The following is a 17,930-nucleotide window of genomic DNA, read 5'->3' on the forward strand; positions in this document are numbered from 1 at the left end:
GCAGAGAGGCAGCAGGAGCAAGATACTCATGGGATCTAGAACTGTGCAGTGGTCACAGAAAATACACTTGGGGCATGCCTGTAATCCCAGCACCCAGGAGGCTGACGCAGGAAGACCGTGGGTTTTAAGAAATAAGCTGTCTGCACTACCCAATAAAAGCCCATCTCCAAAAACTAAGGATGCACCTACACATGGACCCCAATAGAAAGAATTAAATGCATATGTGCACATATCACACCATATCATTTTCCTGCTGATACTGTGGTGCCCTGACAGAGGCTGGAACCACAGGAGGAAATGAGTGAGAGAGATTATGAACTCCGGTCTTTGCAAGCACTGTAAAATAGAAGTACTTGGAAATATAAGTTTAAAGAGCTACCAAATATGTATTTCACTTAGCAAAGCACTTTTTTGAAATTGTATCTTAGTTGTAGTTGTATGTATATGTGTGTATGTCTCTGTATAGGCTTGCGAGTTCCTGTAGTGTCTACCCAGGGCCGAAGCTGTGTGGGATTCCCCTGGGGCTGGAGATGCAAGCAGCCGTGAGCAGCCTGATAGGATGCTGGGCATGGAACTCTGGTCCTCTGAAAAAGCATGTGCTCCCAACCACTGGACCATTGCTGCAGTCCCCTTTAGAGAAAGAGTTCTACCAACAAAATAACGTTAGAGACAAAATAGATATGATTCCTATACTTAAGAAATATAATATTATTTTATTTTATTTATTTATTTATTTATTTTGGTTTTTCGAGACAGGGTTTCTCTGTATAGCCCTGGCTGTCCTGGAACTCACTCTGTAGACCAGGCTGGCCTCGAACTCAGAAATCCGCCTGCCTCTGCCTCCCGAGTGCTGGGATTAAAGGCGTGCGCCACCACGCCCGGCTCATAATATTATTTTAAAGGAAAATGAGTTTTCTAGATTCAAGGGAAAGAAATAAGCCACGGACTGGAATGCTGTTAGTAAACACACATGCTTTTATTTATTACTTATTCATTCATTCATTTTTAGAATCAAGATATCAGTCACCTTATTTATTTACCTGTTTATTTACCTATTTATCTATTTATTTATTTATTTATTTATTCATTTATTGAGTCAAGGTATCAGTCATCATGGTGCACCAGTCTGGCCTTAGCTCACCTCACAATCCTCCTGCCCAGTGGTCATGAGAGCTAGGTATGGAGTTGTGCCACTTCTAGTTTGTTTACTTTGGTTGTGGTTTGTCCACATTTAATATCTACTAAGCCCATGAAAGACAAGTTGTTATTTTTTGTAGTCCTGGGATCTGGTTCCAAGACTTCCTGCACACTAGCTAGGCAAGCACTCTTGCGCTGAGCTACGCCGTCAGACTCCGTTCACTGTTCCTCGAGAGAAAGCATGGCAATCGGTCCTCCAGACTATCGCCGCCAGTCGGGCCTTGCATCTGTGATCCCCCTGTCCCAGCTTCCCGAGACCCTGAGGTTGCAGGCCTTCGCCACAGGGTTGGAACAGAGCGCGAGGACGCCCGGAGCTGCCTTTACTAAGCTACAGAGTAAGTATGGAGAAGAGTTAACTCACCTCAGCACCATGGGCTCCAAGGCCTGGGAGGCTAACCGTTCAAACATGCGCTGCAGGGGTGGGTGCAGGGAGTGGTCCTCGTCAGCCAGGGCAGCACCACACCTCTGCAGCAGCCGTGCATGAAGACCCGCTTCACACATGACCTGCTGGTTCCTCTCCGTGTGCACTAGCGATTGTAAAATATTGGCCACGGCAAGTTGAAGGTCCAAAGCATGCTAAAGTTAACAAAAGAAAAGTGTCCCAACTTAGAGAATGGCCTACCTTTGCCTTCCAAGTGCTGGTATTATAGCTGTGTGCCACCATATCTGGAGTGTAAAGTCGTTTTCATGGTGGTAGGTAACTAGCTTTAAGCAAGTTGGTCATTCACATTTGTGACACTTCGGGGCTTAGAAACCATATAACATTTTTAACAAAGATAGTCACCCCAAATGTAAGCACCCCAAACTTCTTCGTGCTCCACAACAGAACGGATCAACACAGGCTCACGGTGGTGGTATTTCCTTCTGTATCACCTCCGAGGCACTGCCAGCACTGAGCATGACTCTCAAGAAACAAAGTCTCAGACCAGAAGCAACCACCTTCTGTTACCCTACTGGCAACATTAACTGTATTCAAAACTAGACTGGGTATCTGGAAGGCCTGGCTCAGAGGGAGATCTCCTATTGTGGATATAACGGGCCAACTACATTGCATGCTCTTCCCAGTCCTTATTCGGGTAAACACACGGTCCCTTCATTCACTAAACAGAGAGATACCAAGACGCAGCTTACTTCTGGCTGTGTCACTGAGCCCACAGAGGCCAGCAGGTCGAGCATGGCTAACATGGCTCCAGGGTGGATAATGACAGCATCAGAGCTCTGCAGAGGTGAGCTTGTCACCTGAAGTTTCAGGTCAGTGACGTTTTTTGCAGGATACACTGGGGGAGTTGAGACGCAATGAAATGCATGCCTATAAATAAATAAATAAATAAATAAAGCTTATTTAGAACCTGCTCAAAACCATATCCATTGTTCATTTTCTTCGTCTCCTCTTACTTTTAATCACTGATATGCAAAAGCCTTGAAATTCAGGGAGTTACAAAAGATCTGCTGGATGACAGGTTTATAAAGGCGAAACAATGTATCGCCCCTCACCCAGTAACCTGGAGGCCAATGATCAATTCCTGGTTCATACCACCTGTATTATATACTCTTTAGGCTGTTTCATTAAACACTACTACTTGCACCGGAAGATATTTTTTTAAAAACAGGTGAATGAGTGATTCAAAACTCCAAGAAGATGACAGTTTATAGATAATATCCGACTAAACTGCATCACTCAATGAGATTCCTTTTAAACTACCCTGTGGTTCTGGTCTTCTCTTGTCCCAAGGGCAACAGAATCCTGGGCTAAAAAGATATTAAGTGGTCTTTCCTAGCAGAAGCAAGTGACCGAGCATTTGGCCCAATTGGGAAGCCTTTGGTTTATCTAGAACTACACCCACAGACTGGGTACCTCTCACTATTCCTGAAAGCACCCAGCCTTTATGAATGGAGAAGGCGTGTTTTATACATGTTTCTATCAGATGCTCAGTCAAGCCGTTCCGGGAGCAGGCACTTCCCCTCCCTTCAATGGTCTCCCCTGTCTACCTCATATGATTCTCTTCTACAGTTCAGGAGAGTTCAAGCTTTTGTAGGAAGCCTGGAGAAGGTGCTGTAGGCACAGCCTGTGCATGCTCATGCTCAGCCTGAGTGGGTCTCAGCCTGATCCCAGCAGAGCTCTGGGTTGCCCCATCCTTCCAGTCAGGAGTGGCTTGCAATCACAGATGCCTTACATCAGTGACTTCATAAAAGAACTGGCACAGCCATGTTCTCTGAAAAAGGTACTATCCTCTTTTTTTTTTTTTACAGAAATTCTAGGAGAGCATTCATCTGTACAAGTCAGCAAGCCTGTACCCACTCATGGTTTCAGTCTCTGGACTTGGCTGGTTTGCATTCAGAAAAATGTGACTTCTAAACCTATCAGGAAAGATCTGGGGGCTGGAAAGATGGCTGGGAGATTAAGAGCACTTGCTGCTCTTGCAGAGGGCCCCAGTTCAGTTCCCAGCATCCACTTGGCAGCTTACAAGAATCTGTAACTACAGATGCAAGGATCGGGCGCCCTCTTGTGGCCACCAGGGAGTGCAGCAGACTCATATTTAATTCTAAAAAAGGAAAAGATTTCTAAGCACATCTTACTAACCGTACTTGACTTGTATTTGTTCCCTTTGTTCCTTATATATTTCATGCTTCTATATTTTTAAAAAGGTTTATATTTTTTTCTACAGTGTCGCTGAGGTTCCCATCAACTGAAATTTAAAAACTCCATAGAAACAACAGAGCCAACCAAATTTGATGAAAACAGATTTCAGCTATATATTTTACATTCTTGCCTTTCTTTGAAACTTATTTCCGAGTTAATAGTTGAACTCAAATTTTAAGTTAAATCATGGTCATACGCAGGAAACTACCTTCTAGTCCTTAGAAATTAAACTCTTCACAAATATTATAGTAGCAAATTTCTCAAACCTTGTATGACAATAATGGCATAATCAGATGCTTTTCAAACCAGAATAACACAACAAACATTTTAAAAAACATAAACAAGGGGTTTTTAAAAATTAACTAATAAAATTAGGTGCATTTGACAGGATAGCAACAACTCTTACCAAGTAATAGGTATGACCACTTTTTAAATTATGGATTACAGTAAATTTATTAAATAGATAATTCATAAGCAGGGCCTGTTTGAAAGGGGAATAAAATGACATTTCAGTTATCAGCTAATATGACTGTTGTAGTCATTTGTAATTACTAGAAACTGATGCTTAATATTCCAACTTAAATTTTTCATAAAGTTTCATTCCTATTTTGGAAATACAACAGCCAAACGGCCTACGCTGGTTGTATTATATATCTCAAGGCCCAGGGCTGTGTGCAGTAACTAGTGGCTGAGGTCTTTCCCCACACAGATCTCATTTGAATACTTCTGACTATTTTACTGTTTGTGGCCCTCTCGCTGTACTGGCATTTCTCTTAAGTTGTAAACAACGGAAAAGTCGCGTCTTTCACGTTCCCAAACTCCAGGCTGGCTAGTTCTTCCTATTTTAAACATAGAGAAGAAACCAGGTTTTTCATGTAAGACAAGGGTCACAAGTGCAGGCTTTGTCAGTGTCAGAATGTTCCACAGATCGTACAAACACAATACAGGGCTGGCTCTGGCCTGCCATTCGCCAGCAAACCCAGTCTGTGCTGCCAAGAGGAAGAGATGCCCATGAGCTGATGTCATTTGTTGAAGAGTTCTAGAAATAATGTGACTACATGACTAGAATCCTAATTTCAAAGCCTGCTATATTTGGACGTGTGAATAAATATGCTGTGTTATTTGCTTGGTTATAACTCAGAAGGGGGCAACCTGTACCTGTTGGTGTAGGGGCTGGGGATGCAGCTCAAGGAGAGGATGCTCTCCTAGCGTGTAAGAGTGGCCATCGTTAATCCCGAGCAGTCGGGGGAGGCAGCACTGATTTTAGCATGGACATGATCAGGTGGCATCGCTCTAAGACTGGGGGAGGATGCACGGGGATTGGGGCTCTTGACATGCATTTGCTGCTTGGGGGACAGCTTTTAATGGAGTCAAATCCCCAGTCTCTCTACAGACAGCGGCACGGCAAATGATGAAAACATATTTCTGATTTAAACACAGAACTCTGTACAGACCCATTTTTCTCTATCATTTAAATAGGCCACTCTTCCATAAAAGTTTTAAAGGAAATATATTCTTTAGACCGTCAATTTCTACTTTCTGAGTTTCAGTGAACAGATATAAGGACTAAATGTTTAGGGACACAGCAAATTACAGGCTTTATCATTTATGATGTGGTCATTTTAAAGTCAGGAGTTTCAGTAGCTTCAACTATCTCACGAATATAATTCTTTCTCTAACATTCACTAATTTTTTTTAGGTCATAAGCACAGTAATGTTCAAAACTTACATGTCTTTTACCACACTCAATTTGCAAAAGAAAGCTATGAGGTTAAACTAAAGTTGTCTAATTAATTTACAGCTTGTTGAATTAAGCTCAACGTTTTAAGAGAATATAATCTGGCATGCACAGAGCCCTGTTTATTTATAATATCAAACAAAAAACCAAAAAATTATTTGAGGGTACAAATATGTTGAACAATGAAGATTTATTGACTGCTACTCATGATTAATTGTAATGAGATATAAACCAAGACAAAACATAAAAAGTATGTTCATACCCCAATGCCTGTTGCTATAGCGTTTAGTTGGCCTGGGTATCCCCAGGGGATTAGATCCTAGACCCCGGGGTGAGCCAACTCCATGTGTGTTCAACTTTCACTTATCAAATGGGATGCATTCCCTTACCTATATTATTTTATCATACCCTATACAATAGAAGTGGTTCTTAGACCAAATCTGTCAGGCAATAAGATGAAAAAGCTCATATGCATTCCATGCAAACCAGACTTCCAATCTGAGGCCTTTTAAACTTTCTGACACAGAAATAAAACACATAAAATATGATACTACTGATCCATCATCCACCATAATATTTGTTTTGTAGTCCGAACAACTGTCATTGGGGTGAAAACCACAACCTAACAGATTCTCAGTTTCACTCCTCACAAACCGCAACTGGAGATGTTTGTATCAGGGTTAAGGGTCTGCCACCGGAGCCTACAAGGACAGCCAAGGACAGAAGGGAGCACCCAATGCCAGCCGCACAGACTGATCATGTTAGATGCAGGTTGTACACAGACTCTGAAATGGATCTTAACTGTTCCTGGCCAATCAGTTGCTGGCTTGATTTTTTTTTTATTTATAAAATTTAGGTGTTTGATAAACTGGACCAGCTTATATACATTTTCATGGAATATACAAAGTAAAAACCTCAGGGTTTTGTTTCTTTTTTTTTTTTTTTTTTTTTTTCCTTTTTTCAAAACTTACGAGTTTTGTATCTGTAACACCCTACTATTTCAACTGGTTAAACCTGACAGAAAATAAACATTCCAGGGCTATGAAGTACACTTTGCAACAACAGTAAAACCAAGCATGACCCCAACAATACCCAAGGAGAAAGGGGAAAGTGGCCTACTTAACGAGGCACCGAGGCCACCCTGGTTACTCATCTTTAAGGGGAGCCGTTATTTGTACACTACAGCGTAGGGCAGTGGTCTCGGAGAAGCTTCTCTGTGCATGGCATCCTGGTGTATACTTGTGCTGTGTGAGCAGTACGCTATGATTGCTCGTGTAGGAAGGAGCACAGGCGTGCACCGGGTAATGTGTGGGGAGGACAGAGCACACCCTCAGGCAGCTGTCCTTGCACCCTCCTTGTTTGAGCCAGGGTCTCTTTCTTGTTTACCACTGTGTGTGCTAAGCTGTTGGTCCACCACTCTCTGGACAGTCTCCCGTCACTATTCCGCATCTCCCCTCTCGGCACTGGGATGACAGACACCTGCCTCACCCCACCCAGGACAATATCCTTAAAAGAAGGTATGCCTGCTCTACAGATAAGAAGTGAAAACTACATAATAAGGATAAAGGAAAAATTCTACATATCCCCATATTCCTATAGAAGAAACAGATTTTATTTTTATCAACATATTCTAGGGAAACCAGTAATCTCGAGACGTATTCACTTTATCATCTTCATCTTTTCTTTCTTAAGGTCCCAAAGCAAACCTAAGCAAGAGCCCTGTGTCCCACAGCACACTCACTACATCAGCCAACCCATGAGCAGGCAGAGGAAACCATGGCAACGCGGATTGACTTCTTGTATGAGATCAGTACCTTTTCCTGGACAAAGCTGGTGTTCCCCAGGGAGAGGGGAGAGAAGACTCGCTTGTCAGGCAAGGAGGGATCTGCTCTGCATGACTACAGACGACAAAACAGACATGGGTTAGAGGTTAGGAGAGAGCACCGCCAGCAGCTGGTTAGTTTCACGGGAGACGCGGGGTCAGGGGTCATGAGAAACAGCTTCGGCATTCTGCAGAGCAGGGACCCCAAGCACAACACACACACCGACTAAAGCAGGAAAGGCTGCCGGAGGCAGAAGCCGCTCCTACCAGTGTTAACACGGACCTTGTTATACGGACACAGCTGAAGCTAAGGGGTGTTAACTGGTTTCAGCAGCCAAGAGGAGGTAAGAGGCAGTCTACACACATCCACACAGCTCATCCCTTTAGTACATGGGTTCTACACAGCAGCCTGCTTCCCATAAGCGAGAAACAATTTAGAGTCTCTCCTGTTACTTGGTCTCTTTGTGGCTGAGATGGAAAAAAAAAAATCACTTATTGTATGGAAGAGAAGTGGAGACTATTAAAAATGACAATGTTCAAGCTGGAGAAACCAGAACACGACTACATTATTTTCAAAGCGGAAAATTAATTGAAAAACGTAGTCAAGGCGATGAAAATGAATGACCCGGGGTAAAGTAGCTCTCCTGGGCAGAGCCCGATTTCTCCATCACAGAATGCGTCACCTTACCCTGCAAATATTCACGTGCACATTACCCGTGAACGATAACCGGGACCCAGATGGTACTGTGCAGAGCTAATACCTCAGGGTCCGAATGCACAGTGGACTGGCATGCAGTAAGCACTTGTTTCCTGAAGGACTAGGTAAACGATTCTGATGGACACTTGCCTGGGATGCCCCAGTGCCGCATGTCTCTTGGGGAGGCATGCCATCTCTCAAGGACTATGAAAGTGTGACAGTCTATCTGCAATCACCTGGCAATCCGCATCACAATAACCATGTTGTCCGGTTGGTGACCAGGATGAACACGCCCACACACACCTAGTGTTCTCTGAGAGTAAGGAACAATACTCCTGGCTCAAAAGAAAGCATCCTAGAAGCTGTTCTGTTAAATGCAATCTGCGCACACTGAACGCGCATTTACTCAAACACACGCTTGTTCCTGTGCTGCAAACTCAACGCCCAGAGGCTAGGAAGGGTCCTGAGCAGAGTGACAGACCTCAAGTAAATAGAAGATTCACTGGTTTTCACCTTCCTTCCAGTTAACCGGAGTCTAATGCCAAGGCTGTGCTGAGCACACCCTGCAATTCAGACGGCAAAGCGGGGCCCATACCTGTCGAAAGAATCTGTGGCCACTTTGTAGAGATAGATAAAGAGTTTACTGCAGTGCCGCAAGGTCGGTGACACAGAGTCCACGGACACCGCCCCTTCCTCCAGCAGTCTCTGGAAAGGCTGCGTGTTTGACGGGAAGACGTTCACGGCACTTATTTTCCTGAGGTCTGAGAAGCAGCCAAGGAACCGAACAGCGTCCGCCAGCTTTTCGTACTGGATCTCGGTCTTGAAGAAGTGCGAGTTGGCCGGCTCGTAGCGCAGGGCTGCCGTCAGCGTGCAGAACACAGTATGCAGGAGCTCGAACACCTGGTTCTGACTCACCTTCTCCCAGCCGTTCTTGGGAGGAGAGCTCAAAGACCTCTCCATAGCAACGAGCAAGGATGTAATGTACACAAACCCTCCCACTTTCCTAAAGACTGTTCTTGAACGGTGGCTTTCTCGAAGGACGGACAGCAGGGCCTGCAAGGAGAGAGAAGGGAAACCGGTAAAATACATAGTGTGACATCACATGACCATGAAAGCTTGGGACTATGTAAGTGGTTATCAGGTGGGTTATTCTAGGGGGGGAAGACGAGGAAGCGCAGCTGAGACCCGAGGGCTCTGATTCAGGCACAGTTTCTCAGGAGAGAGGACTTAGACGTCTGTCTCTCTAGAAAGAATTAGAGCCCTGCCCCAGGTCAGCCATCTGACCTAATAATCACAGTGAAAGCAAGCCGTCCTGTCACCCACTCGGTATCACCTGATTGAAGTGTGCAAGGCACCAGCACTAGGCACCCTCACACTCTGCCTTCCGTAGTTGCTCAACAGGGCAGTGTGTTATGTAAGGCGGGGGCTTCTTATCCAAAAGCCTTAGGTCCAGGAAGTCCTTCAACTGTTTTCAGAGTACACATGCAATGATATACCTTAAGTCTGTACAGGAAATGTGTGTGTGTGCGTGTGTTTAAATACTTTTATGTATGACACAAAGCTCTACCATAGGGGATTCTCTACATGGGACATCATATTAGAAAGCTCTAGGATTTGAGGCTGGAGTGATGACTCAGCAACTATGAACACGGGCTGCTCTTGCAGAGGACCCAGCTTCAGTCCCCAGCACTACACGGGGGAGTCCCAGCTTTCTGTAACCAGGGGCCCAACATCCTTCCTCTTTCAGCCTCATAGGCATGTGGTGCACAGGCATCTATGCACACAAACACCAAATGTTTCTTAAGTTTTGGAGTTTGGAGTTCTTTTAAATTTTTGATTTTCAAAATGGCTATTCAACCACCACCACCACCATCACCATCATCATTGCGTGAGGAACTACAGTCATATTTTTAAAAGTTATCAAGGATTCTGCACTGGGTTAAATGAATGGCCAGGGGAGGGCTTAAGCTTAGGAAATTCCAGTTCCCTAAATGCATCTACCCACAATGTCGTTTTGTCCTGCTCTGTAGACTGACATCTGTCGACCTACATTTCCATTCTTATGACACCAACACTCTGCTGATTTGTCTTAATCTCAGCAGCTGTGGCATTTCAGAAGGCCGTTGTCTTCAAATATTACATGTTTCTAAGGGAAGCCAAAGACTGGGAAAGGCCATGTGCTAATACAGGTTATAACTGCATATAGTATATGTAGCCATCTGCGAAAGGCCATGTGCTGATACAGATATAACTGCATATATTATATGCAGTTGTCCATATGACACACACCACTTCAACAATGATAAAGACTTCACTATATACTAAAACTTAGTTATTTTAAAAGAAACTGTACAAGCTGTGCATATATTTAAAACACCTAGTATGTTCCTTCCACTCTTTTGCTGGGAATTTCCATTTTAAAAAGTATTTGGTAGCAACAGCATTTCTTTGTTGTCAAGTTTAGTAAATTATATTCTTAACAATTATAATTCCTGTTAAGACATGCCAACATTATAACAATCTTAAGGTTATGATAGGGAGTGGATGGATGCAGATCAGAGTCAGAATGCGGGGATTCCAACTCTGGCTCCAACAGTAAACTGCGTTATCTTACTCAGCCTGCCTGTGTCATGGCTTTCAGTAAGTATGACAGAGATAATTAGAACTCCCCAAACACACACAAACAGAGTTTTGTAAAGTGGCTGGCACATAAAGCTATCACTATTTTATAGACACTAGGGCAAAATGTAACAAGTACATGTCATGTGTAACTTTAACAAGGACACGAGAAATGACTCTACTGTGAACACTGTCCTGTCACAGGCCTGGGGGCCCAGCCCACTACACACTGAGATTAGCATACACTGTTGAGTGGACTGCCACAGGCCTGGGGACACAGTGCACTACACACTGAGGTTAGCATACACTGTAGAGTGGACTGTCACAGGTCTGGGGAAACAGCCCACTACACACTGAGCTTAGCATACACTGTAGAGTGCTGACTGTCACAGGTCTGGGGACACAGCCCACTACACACTGAGGTTAGCATACACAGTAGAGGGGACTGTCACAGGCCGGGGGACACAGCCCACTACACACTGAGGTTAGCATACATTGTTGAGTGGACTGTCACAGGCCTGGGGACACAGCCCACTACACGCTGAGGTTAGCATACACTATAGAGTGGACTGTCACAGGCCTGGGGACACAGCCCTCTACACGCTGAGCTTAGCATACACTGTAGAGTGGACTGTCACAGGTCTGGGGACACAGCCCTCTACACGCTGAGCTTAGCATACACTGTAGAGTGGACTGTCACAGGCCTGGGGACACAGCCCTCTACACGCTGAGCTTAGCATACACTGTAGAGTGGACTGTCACAGGTCTGGGGACACAGCGCACTACACACTGAGCTTAGCATACACTGTAGAGTGGACTGTCACAGGCCTGGGGACACAGCCCACTACACACTGAGGTTAGCATACACTGTAGAGTGGACTGTCACAGGCCTGGGGACACAGCACTCTACACACTGAGGTTAGCATACACTGTAGAGTGGACTGTCACAGGTCTGGGGACACAGCCCTCTACACGCTGAGCTTAGCATACACTGTAGAGTGGACTGTAACAGGCCTGGGGACACAGCCCACTACACACTGAGCTTAGCATACACTGTAGAGTGGAGTGTCACAGGCCTGGGGACACAGCCCTCTACACACTGAGCTTAGCATACACTGTAGAGTAGACTGTCACAGGTCTGGGGACAGAGCCCTCTACACACTGAGCTTAGCATACACTGTAGAGTGGACTGTCACAGGCCTGGGGACACAGCCCTCTACACACTGAGGTTAGCATACACTGTAGAGTGGACTGTCACAGGTCTGGGGACACAGCCCACTACACACTGAGCTTAGCATACACTGTAGAGTGGACTGTCACAGGCCTGGGGACACAGCCCACTACACACTGAGCTTAGCATACACTGTAGAGTGGACTGTCACAGGCCTGGGGACACAGCCCACTACACGCTGAGCTTAGCATACACTGTTGAGTGGACTGTCACAGGTCTGGGGACACAGCCCTCTACACACTCAGGTTAGCATACACTGTAGAGTAGACTGTCACAGGCCTGGGGACACAGCCCTCTACACACTGAGCTTAGCATACACTGTTGAGTGGACTGTCACAGGCCTGGGGACACAGCCCACTACACGCTGAGCTTAGCATACACTGTAGAGTGGACTGTCACAGGCCTGGGGACACAGCCCTCTACACGCTGAGCTTAGCATACACTGTAGAGTGCTGACTGTCACAGGCCTGGGGACACAGCCCTCTACACACTGAGCTTAGCATACACTGTAGAGTGGACTGTCACAGGCCTGGGGACACAGCCCTCTACATGCTGAGCTTAGCATACACTGTAGAGTGCTGACTGTCACAGGCCTGGGAACACAGCCCTCTACACGCTGAGCTTAGCATACACTGTAGAGTGCTGACTGTCACAGGCCTGGGGACACAGCCCTCTACACGCTGAGCTTAGCATACACTGTAGAGTGCAGACTGTCACAGGCCTGGGGACACAGCCCTCTACATGCTGAGCTTAGCAAACTCTGTAGAGTGGACTGTCACAGGTCTGGGGACACAGCCCACTACACGCTGAGCTTAGCATACACTGTAGAGTGGACTGTCACAGGCCTGGGGACACAGCCCACTACACACTGAGCTTAGCATACACTGTAGAGTGGACTGTCACAGGCCTGGGGACACAGCCCTCTACACGCTGAGCTTAGCATACACTGTAGAGTGGACTGTCACAGGCCTGGGGACACAGCCCTCTACACACTGAGCTTAGCATACACTGTAGAGTGCTGACTGTCACAGGCCTGGGGACACAGCCCTCTACACACTGAGCTTAGCATACACTGTAGAGTGGACTGTCACAGGTCTGGGGACACAGCCCTCTACACACTCAGCTTAGCATACATTTCCCTAAGGAAATGGTTGCTTGCTTAGGATGGACGTCGTATCTAGAAATCACGGATCAGTAAGTTAATGAAAGCATAAGAATTTTAACGACTCTCCTGACTCAGGCAGATGCTACTGAAACGCAAAAGGAGGTTTCTAGAGGGAGCCCATTAAGACTCTTTCCATTAGAACTTTGTTGCTCACACTGCAGAAGTTAAAAGCACAATTCTGTGGGCCGACTGACCGTGTCCTCCACCCACTAGACTCCACTTCAGATGTCTAATCAAGCTACACTTCAGGTTATAGTGTCTAAAACACAGGGAGGGTCTGGGGGCAAGGTCTCTCTAGCATAGCTAAGGAACTGCAAGAAAATAAATCAAATTAAAAAAAGTAAACTGTTACAGGGACACAAATAACACCTATCTTATTAGCAAAAGGCTTATGTGAGTGGATGCCTGTGAAATGGCACACAGGGATCTGTGTTAGTTGCTGTTATAATTAAGGTGTTTTTTTTCTCGAACTTAGAAAAACAGCTTCAAATGCCACTCAATATTCTTACACGCTATTCCTTGCTTGAGTCACCAAAACTCACACGGAAACAAATTAAAAAGAAAAATGTCTAACTTTAGTTAGCTCTGGAAATGTCTCACACGGCAATGGCTGTTATGCCAGCAACGTGAGAAGACACAGGTGCATAAGTCCTAGGAGGCAGGATGGCGCAGCAGAGAGTGCGTGTAGAGGCCCCGCCCAGAGGAACACAGCCACACTCACACACTCATTACAGATGGTTGTGAGCCACCATGTGGTTGCTGGGATTTGAACTCAGGACCTTCAGAAGAGCAGTCAGTGTTCTTAACCGCTGAGCCATTTCTCCAAGCCCCAAGAATGTCCTTGTTGAAACTAAATCCATTTAATTTCAAAAGGACCCCAGACTTTATCATTAAGGAAGCAGACATTATTGGTCAACTGTACCCTTAAGATGTCGGTCTTCAGCTGCAGCTCCGTGGGTGGGGCTGAGTGCATGAGCCCCAGGAGAGTACCCATGTCGTCCTCCCCATTGGGAGAGAGCACCAGTTGCTGGATGGTCATCAGGGCGTGCTGCCGGCACTGTGGGTATTTCACTATATTGTGGGCACACCTTGCACCACCAAACTCTCGGAATATTCCTAAAGGAGGAGGAATAAGGTCAAAGGTCAAAGTTAGAACATCCAGGGCGAGTCGGGCCTATTAAAACGTAACTGCTTCTGTAGGAACAGGTAAATCAAGAGAACTGCTGGGGAAGCTGGCATACTTATCTTACTTTTTATGTTACAATGTAAACATTGCACTGTAGGATGTCAGAAAGCATACACAGACACTTTCTATCGTTTTAACATACAGCGAGTGCTCTGATACAGTCACCATGTCATTACTGCCTGTGTCAACCAGGCTGACTTCAAACTCAGAGATCTGCCTGTCTCGGCCTCCTAGGTGCTAGGTTTAAAGTCTTGTTGTGTCACACCTATGAGCCACAGCTATGAAGAAGTATTTTAGAAATAATTTATAAAGAGTATACAATATAACTTTATAAAATAAATCTAAATGACAATATACTATACAAAGCAATAAAATGTTTTAAGACAGTAACAGCATTACAGGTTTCGCTGGGAAGGTATAAGCCAAAATGTCTCATTTTCAGGCTATGACGTTTCCATTACCGGAATGACTACCATTACCGAACTGTTGTGATCCTGATTTAATGGATTCCCAAGTTACATGGGAATATTCCCACATTTGCTTGTAAAATGCTGAAGGTCCTTGTCCCCAGTTGGTTTTTGATTGACCAATAAAGAGCCAATGGCCAATGGCTGGGTGGAAAGAGAGAGGCGGAACCTTTATAGTTGCGTGGGCTAGGAACTGGGAGGGAAGCAGAGGGAGAATCACCATGACTTGAGGACAGAGGGGATGAGACCTAAGAGCTGTGGGACAGAAAGGCAGCCAGCCGTGTAAGAATTCAGGTAAGTGGTCCTGAGGGCCACTCCCCCATAGGGCCTGGGGCAGTTGGACAGGAGCTAGTTGGGCTAGCAGTGGGGAGATGTAAAGATGCCTGCCTGGTCATTAAGCTAGTCAAGGCGTGTGTGTGTGTGTGTGTGTATGTATGTATGTATGTATGTATGTATGTATGTTTCAAGAATCCAAAGAGCTCTTGGGCGGGTGCAGCACCCACTGAGAGCACCAAGCGGTTAGCAAACTCCCTGCAACACTGAACAACTAACTTTACCATTACTAAAATGACTGCACCATTCCTGAATGATTGCACCATTACTGAATGACCGTCCTATTACTAAACAACTGTACAATTACTGAATGACCACCATTACTGAACGACTGCACCATTACTAAATGGCTGTACCATCTCTGAATGACTGTACCATTACTTAATGGCTACACCATTTCTAAACAGCTGTACCATTACTAAATGGCTGTACCATCCTGGAATCACCGCTTCTCCTTTAAAGCAGAAGCCTTAGCAGACAGACAGAGCCACTCCCGGAGCTCGGACCTGAGGCTTTTCCTCTCACCTGCATTTGTGTTGGACCCTTGAAGCAGCACGGTCAAGGCCTCCATCACCAACAGAGCCAAGTGTTTTTGGTCTTCAACTGAACTATTGTTTCTTGAGTCCCCTAGAAAATAGGTTCAAAGATCCAAATCGTGAAAGCATTGTTTTCTGGCCAGTTCCACTTGAATTATTAATCCTCCTTATTGTGGCTTTCACGTTTACTTTCTCCACTATCACACATGCTAATAACATACCCTTTGAAATAACACATGCCCAGCACCTGCCCAAAATATGTTCAAATTGATGTTAACAGATTTTTATTTTAGTGTGGGAGGAGCTAATTATGTAACAAATATTCCAAATGAAAATGGCAAACCCAGTTAAACTCATCCCTCTCACCGATTCTAATCAGAGAGGCCAAGCAGAGAATTCTCAAATACAAAAGGAAGTTGCTTATGAGTCAGAGGCATTAGCTCACAACTTAAAGCTTCCTAATGGCTAGGAGTACCTTCATTATATTTACCAAAAAGGCACCCAATGATGTTTATGAAGCATCCTGAAATGGACATATTTGTCTCAAAATTTACTGAAAAATATTTTCAGATACCCACATTTCATGGTACTTAACTATAAAAAGTAATAAGCACAAGTCACGAAAACCATGCATACTTTGCCCTTACTTGAACCCTATTCTACTACTGTAACATAATTCTGGGCACCCCTTACTCAACTCCCTAACAACAGGTGAAGAAAAGTCAATGCTGGAGACACTGGCTAAAACACATCACACTCACAGACAACAGGAGCTCGTTCATATCGGCAGTCCAGGCACGCCCCAGCCCCAGCGCCTCCCTGAATGACTTCCCAAACCGAGCATCAACTGGGGAGGTGTTTACCTTGCTCATTGAGTGCCTGAGCTGGATCCTTCAGGAGGGCAGCATACTTATGCAGAAGGTTTACCATGACCTCCAGCAGTCCCACCTCCCTGAAGACATCTTTAAATATGTAGTCGTGCCTTGTAAACTTCAGAAGGGTTTTCATTGCAATGATGCTACAGTGATAAGAAGAGCTGGACTTTAACAGGATGCTGACGCTAATGAGTTCTTTACAGGGGATATAATTCAGGCTAAAAACAACAAACTCCAGCATCTCGAAGTATTTGTTCTGTACTTCCGGGAGTTTAGAGATCTTCTCTGCGAATTGCGAGAGGGTATGCTGGGACTCCAGGATGAAGTAATTAGCGTTGTCGGCCATATAAATGTTTGTGATGGCGTCCAGGATGATTTGGGCGAGGAAGTTGGTCTTTGCTTTTAAAAACGCATTCTGGAGAACTGCAAAGGCCTGGATGTTTCTCACACTGTGTCCTGAAACAGAAAGCAGGGACACACGTGGGTGCGATGCCATGTTTAATAATCGTAGAGAGCCTGCGTCAACACACAGTGAGTGTCACCGTCTATCTGATATTTAGTATGACAATGTATCATTGTCAGGTAAGGTCTTATTTTTCTTCATCAAGTTCAAATAATTAAAAATAAATAGAACCAATAAAACGTTTGAGGCATCGTTATGAATATTTTAAGACTACCATATCTTGCCAAGCAGTGGTGATGCACGCCTTTAATCCCAGAACTTGGGAGGCAGAGGCAGGAGGATTTCTGAGTTTGAGGCCAGCCTGGTCTACAGAGTGAGTTCCAGGACAGCCAGGACTATACAGAGAAACCCTGTCTCGAAAAAACAAACAAACAAAAAAACCCAAAAAAAACAAAAAAAACCCCATATCTTGACAACTCAGTGCTTGAGAATGAAAACGTATCTCATATATTCAGCCTCCTGGCTGTGGAAACAGTTTACTGAGCGTGGCTGAGGAGCGGTAACTCACAGTTAGAAAAGAGGAAGCTTTTACCCAGCAGGCCCCGGGTAAGGGGGACGGATGCTCTTTCATGTTCTCCTGTGTAGAGGGCAACACAGGGATTTTCACAAAATTTAACTTGGAAATCTGCTCAATTTTCAAGCTAAAATTGGGATTTATGTGAAAACATTTTTCTAAAACCCATGGTCAGTAGTATTATCTCTACACTTGATTTTTCAGATACATCAAATGGAACAGGTAAACATCTTCTGGCATGGGTCGTGTGAGAAAGTTTAATAATGATAATTATAAAGAAATTGCTATAGAAAGTTGGATTTGAAGTACAGTAAAACAAGTGCTTTTCTATAAAAACTGTCGCTGGGCTCACGATTACTAGCCACATATAGAAAGTGACAGAACTGAATTAACATCAAACTTTACACAATCAATGAGACCTTAGAGAGGGAGATAACTGTAAGCTC

The 17,930-nt window shown here is 44.8% G+C and overlaps 1 protein-coding gene across 9 annotated transcripts in view; it reads right to left on the minus strand.

The window, feature by feature from the left end:
- The window catches only part of Wdfy3 (WD repeat and FYVE domain containing 3), a 238,750-nt gene that overhangs the window by 95,946 nt on the left and 124,874 nt on the right, over nucleotides 1-17,930 (minus strand). For 8 of the 9 annotated variants that reach the window (XM_085836931.1, XM_029478035.2, XM_085836928.1 and 5 more), the window contains 7 exons: nucleotides 16,496-16,963; nucleotides 15,622-15,723; nucleotides 14,033-14,226; nucleotides 8,691-9,148; nucleotides 7,391-7,474; nucleotides 2,329-2,506; nucleotides 1,559-1,773 (listed from right to left, as the gene is read on the minus strand). In XM_085836931.1, coding sequence (XP_085693057.1) covers nucleotides 1,559-1,773; nucleotides 2,329-2,506; nucleotides 7,391-7,474; nucleotides 8,691-9,148; nucleotides 14,033-14,226; nucleotides 15,622-15,723; nucleotides 16,496-16,963 — 1,699 coding nt within the window. The remainder of the gene's footprint in view (nucleotides 1-1,558; nucleotides 1,774-2,328; nucleotides 2,507-7,390; nucleotides 7,475-8,690; nucleotides 9,149-14,032; nucleotides 14,227-15,621; nucleotides 15,724-16,495; nucleotides 16,964-17,930) is intronic. The other variant, XM_085836934.1, reaches the window with a different exon arrangement.

Source organism: Mus caroli, unplaced genomic scaffold (genome assembly GCF_978045245.1).
Source record: "Mus caroli unplaced genomic scaffold, Mus_caroli_1 scaffold_4, whole genome shotgun sequence".
Lineage (NCBI taxonomy): Eukaryota > Metazoa > Chordata > Mammalia > Rodentia > Muridae > Mus > Mus caroli.